Source organism: Phyllobates terribilis, unplaced genomic scaffold (genome assembly GCF_046119375.1).
Source record: "Phyllobates terribilis strain yellow unplaced genomic scaffold, ASM4611937v1 Scaffold_5__5_contigs__length_657084704, whole genome shotgun sequence".
NCBI classification, from domain to species: domain Eukaryota; kingdom Metazoa; phylum Chordata; class Amphibia; order Anura; family Dendrobatidae; genus Phyllobates; species Phyllobates terribilis.
In genome coordinates this window covers 349,680,306-349,697,186 of record NW_027362765.1, presented here as the reverse complement: position 1 = coordinate 349,697,186, position 16,881 = coordinate 349,680,306, and the positions used below count along the sequence as shown (strand labels likewise).

The 16,881-nt window shown below is 49.2% G+C and overlaps 1 protein-coding gene across 6 annotated transcripts in view; it reads left to right on the top strand.

Moving 5' to 3' along the window:
• LOC141273167 (alpha-2-macroglobulin-like protein 1) overlaps positions 1–16,881 on the top strand; it is a 607,283-nt gene that overhangs the window by 548,170 nt on the left and 42,232 nt on the right. For all 6 annotated transcript variants that reach the window (XM_073684620.1, XM_073684625.1, XM_073684624.1 and 3 more), the window contains 4 exons: positions 3,310–3,419; positions 4,810–4,900; positions 7,295–7,363; positions 7,716–7,818. In XM_073684620.1, the coding sequence (XP_073540721.1) occupies positions 3,310–3,419; positions 4,810–4,900; positions 7,295–7,363; positions 7,716–7,818 (373 nt within the window). The remainder of the gene's footprint in view (positions 1–3,309; positions 3,420–4,809; positions 4,901–7,294; positions 7,364–7,715; positions 7,819–16,881) is intronic.

The window sequence follows — 16,881 nt, the reverse complement described above, 5'->3', positions numbered from 1 at the left end:
CTGTGCCCTGTGGAGGTGAGACAGTTTGTGCTGGAACGGGAGCCAAAGTCAGCCGCCGAAGCAGCCCAGATCGCGGATGCCTATGAGGCCAACCACACACCAGAGGTGTGGAGGTCAGCCGCCGCCAGCTGGAAAGGGGGTAAGCCGACAACCACCCCCAGTGTTCCAGCCAGCCGGCCCTCAGCGGGTCCAGCTCCATCTTCCAGCACCCGGCCTGCCCTTGACTCCCGCAGGTGTTATACTTGTGACCAAACGGGTCACATCAGCCTTGTCTGCCCGGAGAGGCAGAAGATGAACCCCACACCTGAGGCCCCAGGGCCTACTGCAGCCATTCTTTTTGTGGGTGGGGCGATCGGCAGGGCCTATGAGAACTTACAACCGGTTACTGTGGGCAGCACCTTTACTGTTGGCCTTAAGGACACTGGTGCAGAAAGTACCCTCATCCTCCCTGAGTTTGTATTACCAGAAGAACTAATTTCTGGGAAGACCCTGACTGTCATCGGGTTTGGGGGTGTTCGTCGTCCTATACCGATGGCCCGAGTTTTCATGGACTGGGGTGCAGGGAGGGTATTAAGGGAAGGGAGGGTGTCGGAGAATCTCCCCACTAATGTGCTATTGGGAACTGATCTGGGACGGTTTGTTGCCTGATACATTCCTGAGAACCCTCCCAGATCTGGTATGTCATGTGATGCAACTGTCAATAATGTCAATGTGATGCATAATAAAAGGGTCTGTTGTTGTAAAGGGGAACTCAGCCGCCTCACCCCGCGTGGTGATGCTGCTGAGGATCCCCTAAAACGAGCCAGTATAAGTGCTAGGGGCACAGGGTGCAGGCACAGACACCAGGTGACCCGTGTCATGCCAGATGGTGACATGGTCGATGGTAGCTGCCACATGACTAACACGGCTCCCCAGGTAACTGTCAAGGGTGTGTCAGCGGTGACAGACAGTCGCCCTGCAATGGTTTGCAGGAGATCTCCACGTTTGGCAATGCAGACAGCTGCCTAGATAAGAGGCTGTGTTTAGGACCCAGCGACTACCTCCCTTTAGTCTGGGTGTATATATACCTGGTGTGTCTAGGTGGGCGTCGCCGGTTATACTCATTTCTACTTGGAGCTTGGCTGAAGCAGCATCACGTCCTCTCTGGAGTCTTGAGGCCGTGTGCCCTGTTGGAGTTCTTCTAAAGCTGAGTTGTTGCTCCCCTGTGTTGTCTTCCCCTTTTGTCTTTAGAGTGCTAGCTGAGGTTGACTAGTGCTCATCTCCTTTCTCCCCCAGCTATAGCCTTACACCAGGGATAGTAGGGCAAGGCACGTGATCGGCGACAGCTGCGGAGGCTGTATAGGGATGTTAGGGGGAGACAGGGTGACGCTAGTCCAGATTAGGAGGTCACCTCTTCCCCCTTTCCCTAGTGTCTGGGCTCCCTTTCCCCTCTGTGTTTCACTCACACCTGGCGTGACTCTCTGTGTTGCACTCACACCTGTAACAATGTGACAGTAACAATGAAGGGTGGGAAGGTAGGTCCCACAACCAGGCATTGTGAGGGAAATGTGTGTCCCACTGTCTGTCAGGAGTATGGGAAATAGGTACCCATGGCCTGTCAGAGGGGTGGGAAAAATGTACCCCGAACCGGTCAGGGTGATCGGAAAGCTGGGTCCCCCGTCGGTCAGGGTGGTGGGAGAGTTGGGTCCACAGCTAACAGGAAAAGGTGGTTATCCTCCAGGAAGACAGTCTATCTAGACGCTGTCACCTGTGAGGTTGGGGCCCCAGTGTCACTTCTGGCTGCCTCCACCCAGGAGTCCAACACCTGTCCAGTGACACTGAGTGGCCCCCTGGAGAAACCCACCTCCGAACCCCTGAAAGAGAGGGTATTATGGGATCCAGGGAGGGTGGGCCACAAGGTAGGCTTAAGGGGCAATCTGTAATTTGGCCCCTATCGGTGGTGGCAGCTAATAATCGTAATTGGGCTATCGTGAAGCTGGCAGTGAGCGTACGGGGGTGTATACACATATTGCATGCAGTGGAATTCGGAGGTGTGTACGCCATATGCTGACTGCTCACTTGCCGATAGTTACGTAGTGAGTAATCGGGATCGTGCATTTGCCAAGTCCCTGACAAAGTGACGGCAGCGATGAGAAATTGTATGATCTTGCCGGTGTCGTCCCTGACGTCCCTGACACCGACCCTTTATACATAGATGAAGGGGGGATGTTTGGGGTGACTGACCCTTTATACGTAGATAAGAGGGGATGTTTGGGGTGACTGACCCTTTATACGTAGATAAGAGGGGATGTTTGGGGTGGCTGACCCTTTATATATAGATAAGAGGGGATGTTTGGGGTGACTGACCCTTTATACATAGATAAGAGGGGATGTTTGGGGTAACTGATCCTTTATACATAGATAAGGGGGATGTTTGGGGTGACTGACCCTTTATACATAGATAAGGAGGGTGTTTGGGGTAACTGATCCTTTATACATAGATGAAGGGATGTTTCGGGTGACCGACCCTTTATATATAGATGAAGGGGTGATTTTGGGGTGACCGACCCTTTATACATAGATAAGGGGGATGTTTGGGGTGACCGACCCTTTATACATAGATAAGGGGGGTGTTTGGGGTGACCGACCCTTTATACATAGATAAGGGGGGTGTTTGGGGTGACCGACCCTTTATACATAGATAAGGGGGATGTTTGGGGTGACCGACCCTTTATACATAGATAAGGGGGGTGTTTGGGGTGACCGACCCTTTATACATAGATAAGGGGGGTGTTTGGGGTGACCGACCCTTTATACATAGATAAGGTGGGTGTTTGGGGTGACTGACCCTTTATACATAGATAAGGGGGGTGTTTGGGGTGACCGACCCTTTATACATAGATAAGGGGGATGTTTGGGGTGACCGACCCTTTATACATAGATAAGGGGGGTGTTTGGGGTGACCGACCCTTTATACATAGATAAGGGGGGTGTTTGGGGTGACCGACCCTTTATACATAGATAAGGGGGGTGTTTGGGGTGACCGACCCTTTATACATAGATAAGGGGGGTGTTTGGGGTGACTGACCCTTTATACATAGATAAGGGGGGTGTTTGGGGTGACTGACCCTTTATACATAGATAAGGGGGGTGTTTGGGGTGACCGACCCTTTATACATAGATAAGGGGGGTGTTTGGGGTGACCGACCCTTTATACATAGATAAGGGGGGTGTTTGGGGTGACTGACCCTTTATACATAGATAAGGGGGGTGTTTGGGGTTTTGTCTTTTGCTCTGCGGGTCGTCATCTCTTCCATCTTTCTTGCACAGGCCGTTCAGAGCCATAATGTTCTTCCGACTCCAAAAGAAGATGCATTTGTGATGTCCGCCACTCCTCTGTGTGTGAGAAGTGACGTTCTGCAGATATCGGTGGAGTTCTGGTAAGAGATCGGCGTCCGCAGGGAAAGACATTTTACATTTCTGCATGGCTGAAGGGAGACACTGGGTGACCTGGAGACAGGAATCCACTGACGGAGCCTTCAACTCCTGCTCCAAATAGTGTGTATAGTATCACATATTTTACACCAGTCACCTCCAGAGCTGTAATCACTATTCCGCTGTTACATCATGTCTTATCCTCCAGTCACCTCCAGAGCTGTAATCACTATTCCGCTGTTACATCGTGTCTTATTCTCCAGTCACCTCCAGAGCTGCGCTCACTCTTCTGCTGTTCCTTCGTGTATTATCCTCCAGTCACCTCCAGAGCTGCACTCACTATTCTGCTGTTACATCGTGTCTTATCCCTCAGTCACCTCCGGAGCTGCAGTCATTATTCTGCTGTTACATCGTGTCTTATCCTCCAGTCACCTCCAGAGCTGTAATCACTATTCCGCTGTTACATCATGTCTTATCCTCCAGTCACCTCCAGAGCTGTAATCACTATTCCGCTGTTACATCGTGTCTTATTCTCCAGTCACCTCCGTGGCTGCGCTCACTCTTCTGCTGTTCCTTCGTGTATTATCCTCCAGTCACCTCCAGAGCTGCACTCACTATTCTGCTGTTACATCGTGTCTTATCCCTCAGTCACCTCCGGAGCTGCAGTCACTATTCTGCTGTTACATCATGTCTTATCCTGCTGTCACCTCCAGAGCTGCACTCACTATTCTGCTCTTACATCATGTCTTATCCCCCAGTCACCTCCAGAGCTGCACTCACTATTCTGCTATTACATCATGTCTTATCCTCCAGTCACCTCCAGAGCTGCAGTCACTATTCTGCTCTTACATCATGTCTTATCCTCCAGTCACCTCCAGAGCTGCGCTCACTCTTCTACTGTTCCTTCGTGTATTATTCTCCAGTCACCTCCTGAGCTGCACTCACTATTCTGCCGTTACATCGTGTCTTATCCCTCAGTCTCCTCCGGAGCTGCAGTCACTATTCTGCTGTTACATCATATCTTATCCTCCAGTCACCTCCAGAGCTGCAGTCACTATTCTGCTGTTACATCATGTCTTATCTTCCAGTCACCTCCAAAGCTGCAGTCACTATTCTGCTCTTACATCATGTCTTATCCTCCAGTCACCTCCTGAGCTGCAGACACTACTCTGCTTTTACATCATGTCTTATGCTCCAGTCACCTCCAGAGCTGCAGTCACTATTCTGCTGTTACATCATGTCTTATCCTCCAGTCACCTCCAGAGCTGCAGTCACTATTCTGCTGTTACATCATGTCTTATCCTGCAATCACATCTAGAGCTGCAGACTACAATCCTGCCTTCTTTCCCAGTGTGCATTGCTGTTTATCAGTGTGTTCCTGATCTCATCTCACAGGTATTCCGGTAAACGTCAATCTACTAACATGGCCCTTATGAAAGTATACATGTTGTCCGGCTTTGTGCCTCAGCAGAAGTCTCTAGATGATGTAAGTCCATAAGATGTTTGTCTAAAAAGAGGCAGGACGCAAAATCTCTAGTGCAGGGGCGGGGCGAGGTGTAGCTCAGGGTCGGGGCGAGGTGTAGCTCAGGGGCGGAGTGTAGCTCAGGGGTGGGATGAGGTGCAGCTCAGGGTCGGGATGAGGTGTAGCTCAGGGTCGGGATGAGGTGTAGCTCAGGGGTGGGATGAGGTGTAGCTCAGAGATGGGATGAGGTGCAGCTCAGGGGTGGGATGAGGTGTAGCTCAGGGGTGGGATGAGGTGTAGCTCAGAGATGGGATGAGGTGTAGCTCAGGGGCGGGATGAAGTGTAGCTCAGGGGTGGGCTGTAGTGTAGAGTGTAGAGCCGGGGCCAGGCGAGGTGTAGCTCAGGGTCGGGATGAGGTGTAGCTCAGAGATGGGATGAGGTGTAGCTCAAGGGCGGGATGAGGTGTAGCTCAGGGGTGGGCTGTAGTGTAGAGTGTAGAGCCGGGGCCAGGCGAGGTGTAGCTCAGGGGTGGGCTGTAGTGTAGAGTATAGAGCCGGGGCCAGGCGAGGTGTAGCGCAGGGGCCGGGCGAGGTCTAGCGCAGGGGCGGGATGAGGTCTATTTCAGGGGCAGGGCGAGGTCTTGCGCAGGGGGGGATGAGGTGTAACACAGGGAAGGGGCAAGGTGTAGCGCTGGGGTGGGGCAGGGCGAGGTGTAGTTCAGGGGCGAGCTGTAGCGCAGGGGCAAGGTCTAGGTTAGGGACGGGGCAAGGTGTAACGCACAGGCGGGGCGAGGTGTAGCTCAGGGGTGGGACAAGGTCTAGTTCAGGGGCGGGGTGAGGTGTAACGGGCAGGGCGAGGTGTAGTTCAGGGCGGGGCGAGGTGTAGCACATTGGCGGGACGAGGTCTAGTTCATGGGCGAGGTGTAACGCAGGGGCGGGATGAGGTGTAACGCAGGGGCTGGACGAGGTCTAGTTCAGGGCCGGGGCGAGGTGTAACACAGGGGCAGGACGAGGTCTAACGAAGGGGCGTGGCAAGGTGTAGCACAGGGGCGGGATGAATTCTAGTTCAGGGGCGGGGTGAGGCGTAACGCAGGGGCGGGGCGAGGTGTAACACAGGGGCGGGGCAAGGTATAACGCAGGGGCGGGGCGAGGTGTAGCACAGGGGCGGGATGAATTCTAGTTAAGGGGCGGGGTGAGGTGTAACGTAGGGGCGGGGCGAGGTGTAACACAGGGACGGGGCAAGGTATAACGCAGGGGCGGGGCGAGGTGTTGCGCAGGTATGGGACAAGGTCTAGCGCAGGGGCGGGGCGAGGTGTAACGCAGGGGCGGGGCAAGGTGTAACGCAGGGGCGGGGCGAGGTGTAGCACAGGTACGGGACAAGATCTAGCGCAGGGGTGGGACGAGGCCTAGTTCAGGGGCGGGGTGAGGTGTAACAGGGGCAGGGCGAGGTGTAGTTCAGGGGCGGGGGGAGGTGTAGCACATTGGCGGGACGAGGTCTAGTTCATGGGCGAGGTGTAACGCAGGGGCGGGATGAGGTGTAACGCAGGGGCTGGATGAGGTCTAGTTCAGGGGCGGGGCGAGGTGTAACACAGGGGCGGGGCAAGGTATAACGCAGGGGCGGGGCAAGGTGTAGCACAGGGGCGGGATGAATTCTAGTTCAGGGGCGGGGTGAGGTGTAACGCAGGGGCGGGGCGAGGTGTAACACAGGGGCGGGGCAAGGTATAACGCAGGGGCGGGGCGAGGTGTAGCACAGGGGCGGGATATATTCTAGTTCAGGGGCGGGGTGAGGTGTAACGCAGGGGCGGGGCGAGGTGTAACACAGGGGCGGGGCAAGGTACAACGCAGGGGCGGGGCGAGGTGTTGCGCAGGTATGGGACGAGGTGCAGGGGCGGGTCGAGGTGTAGCGCAGGTACGGGACAAGATCTAGCGCAGGGGTGGGACGAGGCCTAGTTCAGGGGCGGGGCGAGGTGTAATGCAGGGGCGGGGCGAGGTGTAACGCAGGGGCGGGGCGAGGTGTAACGCAGGGGCGGGGCGAGGTGTAACGCAGGGGCGAGACAAGGTCTAGTACAGTGGTCCTACGCTTTAGCCTGTTTGCTTTTGGATACCAGATCATCCAGATGACAGATGATTTGTAATGTCACTTATGTTGTTTCTGTACATGTTACCTTGGGATTTGTATCCACCATACACATTGCACCCTGAGCCCTGCGATGACTCCACCTATCACTTGTTATATTATACAAGCAGCGCCCCCCTCCTGCTTATAGGTGGTGTCTGGTATTGCACCTCATCACCAAATTTGCTGCAATAAAGCTGTGCTGCAATACCAGACACAACCACTGCACAGGTGTGGCGCTTTTCTTGGAAGCAGCAGCCATGTTTCCCTGATGCTGACATAATCCCGTGTCACATTTTACAGCTGAAGAAAAATCCGTTAGTTAAGAGAGTGGAGAAGGAGGAGGACAGCGTGAACATCTACATCGATAAGGTGAGGAGGACGGCACGGCTGGACGCCTGCAGTGTCTGCCATCTGACCACACACAGACATTGTAAATGGGCCCCCACCGCCGCGACCACTGGGGTCTCCCCATACCAGCACCGGCCGGGCCCATAGACGCAGCCCGGGACTGTGCGCCATATTGTCAGCTCTCAGGGGGCTCCTGCTGCGGAGGAATAATACAAGGAAAAGGGGGCAAAGTCACTGAAAACTGCATGTAACAATACCAGTGGTGTCGTAGCATGGCGGCGACCCCCCGACTGGAGCCACCACGGCTGGAGCCACCACGGCCCTCCACGTGATCAGTGACGTCACACTCAGCATTGCTCTCTTGTCTTCTCAGGTCACCTCTGAGCCTCAGACCCTGGAGCTTCAGGCCGAGCAGAGGGTCCCAGTGAGCGGCCGTAGACCCTCCATCATTCAGATCTCTGATTACTACATGCCAGGTAATATAGAGCAGAACCGGACACGGGGGGCCACAGCTGACATCTACAGGGGCCACGCTGCAGCCCGTGACCATTAAAGGAGCCAGCAGCTGTTTGCCCTCATGATGTCTAGTAGAAGGGGGCGCATGACCCCCAGGATCTTCCCCTTCATTTGCCCATAGGAAGGTGGACCTTAAATCCAGATGGGCCAACCTGGACTTCTGCCTCCTCTGTGGCCCCTGTCTGCTCTGACTCTGATATATATACACCCGGATCTTACAGAGGGAAGGAGCGCAGTGCTAACACTAGGAGGAGCTCACTACATACAGATTTATACAGCCACCACTAGGGGGAGCTCACTACATACAGATTTATACAGCCACCACTAGGAGGAGCTCACTACATACAGATTTATACAGCTACCACTAGGGGGAGCTCACTACATACAGATTTATACAGCCACCACTAGGAGGAGCTCACTACATACAGATTTATACAGCCACCACTAGGTGGAGCTCACTACATACAGATTTATACAGCCACCACTAGGGGGAGTTCACTATATACAGATTTATACATCCACCACTAGAGGGAGTTCACTACATACAGATATATACAGCCACCACTAGAGGGAGTTCACTATATACAGATTTATACATCCACCACTAGAGGGAGTTCACTACATACAGATATATACAGCCACCACTAGAGGGAGTTCACTATATACAGATTTATACATCCACCACTAGAGGGAGTTCACTACATACAGATATATACAGCCACCACTAGAGGGAGTTCACTATATACAGATTTATACATCCACCACTAGAGGGAGTTCACTACATACAGATATATACAGCCACCACTAGAGGGAGTTCACTATATACAGATTTATACATCCACCACTAGAGGGAGTTCACTACATACAGATATATACAGCCACCACTAGAGGGAGTTCACTATATACAGATTTATACATCCACCACTAGAGGGAGTTCACTACATACAGATATATACAGCCACCACTAGAGGGAGTTCACTATATACAGATTTATACATCCACCACTAGAGGGAGTTCACTACATACAGATATATACAGCCACCACTAGAGGGAGTTCACTATATACAGATTTATACATCCACCACTAGAGGGAGTTCACTACATACAGATATATACAGCCACCACTAGGGGGAGCTCACTACATACAGATTTATACAGCCACCACAAGAGAGAGCTCACTACATACAGATTTATACAGCCACCACTAGAGGGAGCTCACTACATACAGATTTATACAGCCACCACTAGAGGGAGTTCACTACATACAGATTTATACAGCCACCACTAGGGGGAGCTCACTACATACAGATTTATACAGCCATCACTAGAGGGAGCTCACTACATACAGATTTATACAGCCACCACTAGAGGGAGCATCTCTACATACAGATTTATACAGCCACCACTAGAGGGAGCTCACTATATACAGATATATACAGCCACCACTAGAGGGAGCTCACTACATACAGATTTATACAGCCACCACTAGAGGGAGCATCTCTACATACAGATTTATACAGCCACCACTAGGGGGAGCTCACTACATACAGATATATACAGCCACCACTAGGGGGAGCTAAGTACATACAGATTTATACAGCCACCACTAGAGGGAGCTCACTACATACAGATTTATACAGCCACCACTAGAGGGAGCTCACTACATACAGATTTATACAGCCACCACTAGGGGGAGCTCACTACATACAGATTTATACAGCCACCAGTAGAGGGAGCTCACTACATAGAGATTTATACAGCCACCACTAGGGGGAGCTCACTACATACAGATATATACAGCCACCACTAGAGGGAGTTCACTGCATACAGATTTATACAGCCACCACTAGAGGGAGCTCACTACATACAGATTTATACAGCCACCACTAGAGGGAGTTCACTACATATAGATTTATACAGCCACCACGAGAGGGAGCTCACTATATACAGATTTATACAGCCACCACTAGAGGGAGCTCACTACATACAGATTTATACAGCCACCACTAGGAGGAGCTCACTACATACAAATTTATACAGCCACCACTAGAGGGAGCTCACTACATACAGATTTATACAGCCACCACTAGGGGGAGCTCACTATATACAGATTTATACAGCCACCACTAGGGGGAGCGCACTACATACAGATATATACAGCCACCAATAGAGGGAGCTCACTACATACAGATTTATACAGCCACCACTAGAGGGAGCTCACTACATACAGATTTATACAGCCACCACTAGGGGGAGCTCACTACATACAGATTTATACAGTCACCACTAGGGGGAGCTCACTACATACAGATTTATACAGCCACCACTAGAGGGAGCTCACTGCATACAGATTTATACAGCCACCACTAGAGGGAGCTCACTACATACAGATTTATACAGCCATCACTAGAGGGAGTTCACTACATACAGATTTATACAGCCACCACTAGAGGGAGCTCACTACATACAGATTTATACAGCCACCACTAGAGGGAGCTCACTACATACAGATTTATACAGCCACAACTAGGGGGAGATCACTACATACAGATTTATACAGCCACCACTAGAGGGAGCTCACTATATACAGATTTATACAGCCACCACTAAGGGGAGCTCACTACATACAGATATATACAGCCACCACTAGAGGGAGCTCACTACATACAGATTTATACAGCCACCACTAGAGGGAGCTCACTACATACAGATTTATACAGCCACCACTAGGGGGAGCTCACTACATACAGATTTATACAGCCACCACTAGGGGGAGATCACTACATACAGATTTATACAGCCACCACTAGGTGGAGCTCACTACATACAGATTTATACAGCCACCACTAGGGGGAGATCACTACATACATATTTATACAGCCACCACTAGAGGGAGCTCACTATATACAGATTTATACAGCCACCAGTAGGGGGAGCTCACTACATACAGATATATACAGCCACCACTAGAGGGAGCTCAATACATACAGATTTATACAGCCACCACTAGAGGGAGCTCACTATATACAGATTTATACAGCCACCACTAGGGGGAGCTCACTACATACAGATATATACAGCCACCACTAGAGGGAGTTCACTATATACAGATTTATACAGCCACCACTAGGAGGAGCTCACTACATACAGATATATACAGCCACCACTAGAGGGAGCTCATTACATACAGATTTATACAGCCACCACTAGAGGGAGCTCACTACATACAGATTTATACAGCCACCACTAGGGGGAGCTCACTACATACAGATATATACAGCCACCACTAGAGGGAGCTCACTACATACAGATATATACAGCCACCACTAGAGGGAGCTCAATACATATAGATTTATACAGCCACCACTAGGGGGAGTTCACTACATACAGATATATATAGCCACCACTAGAGGGAGTTCACTATATACAGATTTATACAGTCAGCACTAGGGGGAGCTCACTACATACAGATATATACAGCCACCACTAGGGGGAGCTCAGTACATACAGATTTATACAGCCACCACTAGAAGGAGCTCACTACATACAGATTTATACAGCCACCACTAGGAGGAGCTCACTACATACAGATATATACAGCCACCACTAGAGGGAGCTCACTACATACAGATTTATACAGCCACCACTAGGGGGAGCTCACTACATACAGATATATACAGCCACCACTAGGGAGAGCTCACTACATACAGATTTATATAGCCACCACTAGGAGGAGCTCACTACATACAGATTTATACAGCCACCACTAGGGGGAGCTCACTACATACAGATATATACAGCCACCACTAGAGGGAGCTCACTACATACAGATTTATACAGCCACCACTAGGGGGAGCTCACTTCATACAGATTTATACAGCCACCACTAGGAGGAGCTCACTTCATACAGATTTATACAGCCACCACTAGGAGGAGCTCACTATATACAGATTTATACAGCCACCACTAGAGGGAGCTGACTACATACAGATTTATACAGCCACCACTAGAGGGAGCTCACTACATACAGATTTATACAGCCACCACTAGAGGGAGCTGACTACATACAGATTTATACAGCCACCACTAGGGGGAGCTCACTTCATACAGATTTATACAGCCACCACTAGGAGGAGCTCACTTCATACAGATTTATACAGCCACCACTAGGAGGAGCTCACTACATACAGATTTATACAGCCACCACTAGAGGGAGCTCACTACATACAGATTTATACAGCCACCACTAGAGGGAGCTGACTACATACAGATTTATACAGCCACCACTAGGGGGAGCTCACTTCATACAGATTTATACAGCCACCACTAGGGGGAGCTCACTTCATACAGATTTATACAGCCACCACTAGGAGGAGCTCACTACATACAGATTTATACAGCCACCACTAGAGGGAGCTCACTACATACAGATTTATACAGCCACCACTAGGGGGAGCTCACTACATACAGATTTATACAGTCACCACTAGGGGGAGCTCACTACATACAGATTTATACAGCCACCACTAGAGGGAGCTCACTGCATACAGATTTATACAGCCACCACTAGAGGGAGCTCACTACATACAGATTTATACAGCCATCACTAGAGGGAGTTCACTACATATAGATTTATACAGCCACCACTAGAGGGAGCTCACTACATACAGATTTATACAGCCACCACTAGAGGGAGCTCACTACATACAGATTTATACAGCCACCACTAGGGGTAGATCACTACATACAGATTTATACAGCCACCACTAGAGGGAGCTCACTATATACAGATTTATACAGCCACCACTAAGGGGAGCTCACTACATACAGATATATACAGCCACCACTAGAGGGAGCTCACTACATACAGATTTATACAGCCACCACTAGAGGGAGCTCACTACATACAGATTTATACAGCCACCACTAGAGGGAGCTCACTACATACAGATTTATACAGCCACCACTAGGGGGAGCTCACTACATACAGATATATACAGCCACCACTAGGAGGAGCTCACTACATACAGATTTATACAGCCACCACTAGAGGGAGCTCACTACATACAGATTTATACAGCCACCACTAGGGGGAGCTCACTACATACAGATTTATACAGCCACCACTAGGGGGAGATCACTACATACAGATTTATACAGCCACCACTAGGTGGAGCTCACTACATACAGATTTATACAGCCACCACTAGGGGGAGATCACTACATACATATTTATACAGCCACCACTAGAGGGAGCTCACTATATACAGATTTATACAGCCACCAGTAGGGGGAGCTCACTACATACAGATATATACAGCCACCACTAGAGGGAGCTCACTACATACAGATTTATACAGCCACCACTAGAGGGAGCTCACTATATACAGATTTATACAGCCACCACTAGAGGGAGCTCACTACATACAGATTTATACAGCCACCACTAGAGGGAGCTCACTACATATAGATTTATACAGCCACCACTAGAGGGAGCTCACTATATACAGATTTATACAGCCACCACTAGGGGGAGCTCACTATATACAGATTTATACAGTCACCACTAGAGGGAGCTCACTACATACAGATTCATACAGCCACCACTAGAGGGAGCTCACTACATACAGATTTATACAGTCACCACTAGAGGGAGCTCACTACATACAGATTTTTACAGTCACCACTAGGGGGAGATCACTACATACAGATTCATACAGTCACCACTAGAGGGAGTTCACTACATACAGATATATACAGTCACCACTAGGGGGAGATCACTACATACAGATTTATACAGCCACCACTAGAGGGAGCTCACTACATACAGATTCATACAGCCACCACTAGAGGGAGCTCACAACATACAGATTTATACAGTCACCACTAGAGGGAGATCACTACATACAGATTTATACAGTCACCACTAGGGGAGCTCACTACATACAGCTTTATACAGTCAGCACTAGGGGGAGTTCACTATATACAGATTTATACAGCCACCACTAGAGGGAGCTCACTACATACAGATTTATACAGCCACCACTAGAGGGAGCTCACTACATACAGATATATACAGTCAGCACTAGGGGGAGTTCACTATATACAGATTTATACAGCCACCACTAGAGGGAGCTCACTACATAGAGATTTATACAGTCACCACTAGAGGGAGCTCACTACATACAGATTTGTACAGTCACCACTAGAGGGAGCTCACTACATACAGATTTATACAGCCACCACTAGGAGGAGCTCACTACATACAGATATATACAGCCACCACTAGGGGGAGCTCACTACATACAGATTTACACAGCCCCCACTAGAGGGAGCTCACTACATACAGATTTATACAGTCACCACTAGAGGGAGCTCACTACATAGAGATTTATACAGCCACCACTAGGAGGAGCTCACTACATACAGATTTATACAGCCCCCACTAGAGGGAGCTCACTACATACAGATATATACAGCCACCACTAGAGGGAGCTCACTACATACAGATTTATACAGCCCCCACTAGAGGGAGCTCACTACATACAGATATATACAGCCACCACTAGGGGGAGCTCACTACATACAGATTTATACAGCCCCCACTAGAGGGAGCTCACTACATACAGATATATACAGCCACCACTAGAGGGAGCTCACTACATACAGATTTATACAGCCACCACTAGAGGGAGTTCACTATATACAGATTTATACAGTCACCACTAGAGGGAGTTCACTATATACAGATTTATACAGCCACCACTAGAGGGAGCTCACTACATACAGATTTATACAGCCACCACTAGAGGGAGCTCACTACATACAGATTTATACAGCCACCACTAGAGGGAGCTCACTACATACAGATTTATACAGCCACCACTAGAGGGAGCTCACTACATACAGATTTATACAGCCACCACTAGAGGGAGCTCACTACATACAGATTTATACAGCCACCACTAGAGGGAGCTCACTACATACAGATTTATACAGCCACCACTAGGGGGAGCTCACTACATACAGATTTATACAGCCACCACTAGGGGGAGCCCACTACATACAGATTTATACAGCCACCACTAGGAGGAGCTCACTATATACAGATTTATACAGCCACCACTAGAGGGAGCTCACCACATACAGATTTATACAGTCACCACTAAAGGGAGCTCACTACATACAGATATATGCATCCACCACTAGAGGGAGCTCACTACATACAGATTTATACAGCCACCACTAGAGGGAGTTCACTATATACAGATTTATACAGTCACCACTAGAGGGAGTTCACTATATACAGATTTATACAGCCACCACTAGAGGGAGCTCACTACATACAGATTTATACAGCCACCACTAGAGGGAGCTCACTACATACAGATTTATACAGCCACCACTAGAGGGAGCTCACTACCTACAGATATATACAGCCACCACTAGAGGGAGCTCACTACATACAGCTTTATACAGCCACCACTAGGAGGAGCTCACTACATACAGATTTCTGCAGTCATCACTAGGGGGAGCTCACTACATACAGATTTCTACAGTCATCACTAGAGAGAGCTCACTACATACAGATATATACAGTCAGCACTAGGGGGAGCTCACTACATACAGATTTATACAGCCACCACTAGAGGGAGCTCACTACATACAGATTTATACAGCCACCACTAGGGGGAGCTCACTACATACAGATTCATACAGTCACCACTAGGGGGAGCTCACTACATACAGATTTATACAGCCACCACTAGGGGGAGCTCACTACATACAGATTTATACAGCCACCACTAGGGGGAGCTCACTACATACAGATTTATACAGTCACTACTAGAGGGAGTTCACTACATACAGATTTATATAGTCACCACTAGGGGGAGCTCACTACATACAGATTTATACAGTCACCACTAGAGGGAGATCACTACATACAGATTTATACAGCCACCACTAGGGGGAGCTCACTACATACAGATTTATACAGCCACCACTAGGGGGAGCTCACTACATACAGATTTATACAGTCACTACTAGAGGGAGTTCACTACATACAGATTTATATAGTCACCACTAGGAGGAGCTCACTACATACAGATTTATACAGTCACCACTAGAGGGAGATCACTACATATAGATTTATACAGCCACCACTAGGGGGAGCTCACTACATACAGATTTATACAGCCACCACTAGAGGGAGCTCACTACATACAGATTTATACAGCCACCACTAGAGGGAGCTCACTACATACAGATTTATACAGCCACCACTAGGAGGAGCTCACTACATACAGATATATACAGCCACCACTAGGGGGAGCTCACTACATACAGATTTACACAGCCCCCACTAGAGGGAGCTCACTACATACAGATTTATACAGTCACCACTAGAGGGAGCTCACTACATAGAGATTTATACAGCCACCACTAGGAGGAGCTCACTACATACAGATTTATACAGCCCCCACTAGAGGGAGCTCACTACATACAGATATATACAGCCACCACTAGAGGGAGCTCACTACATACAGATTTATACAGCCCCCACTAGAGGGAGCTCACTACATACAGATATATACAGCCACCACTAGGGGGAGCTCACTACATACAGATTTATACAGCCCCCACTAGAGGGAGCTCACTACATACAGATATATACAGCCACCACTAGAGGGAGCTCACTACATACAGATTTATACAGCCACCACTAGAGGGAGTTCACTATATACAGATTTATACAGTCACCACTAGAGGGAGTTCACTATATACAGATTTATACAGCCACCACTAGAGGGAGCTCACTACATACAGATTTATACAGCCACCACTAGAGGGAGCTCACTACATACAGATTTATACAGCCACCACTAGAGGGAGCTCACTACATACAGATTTATACAGCCACCACTAGAGGGAGCTCACTACATACAGATTTATACAGCCACCACTAGAGGGAGCTCACTACATACAGATTTATACAGCCACCACTAGAGGGAGCTCACTAC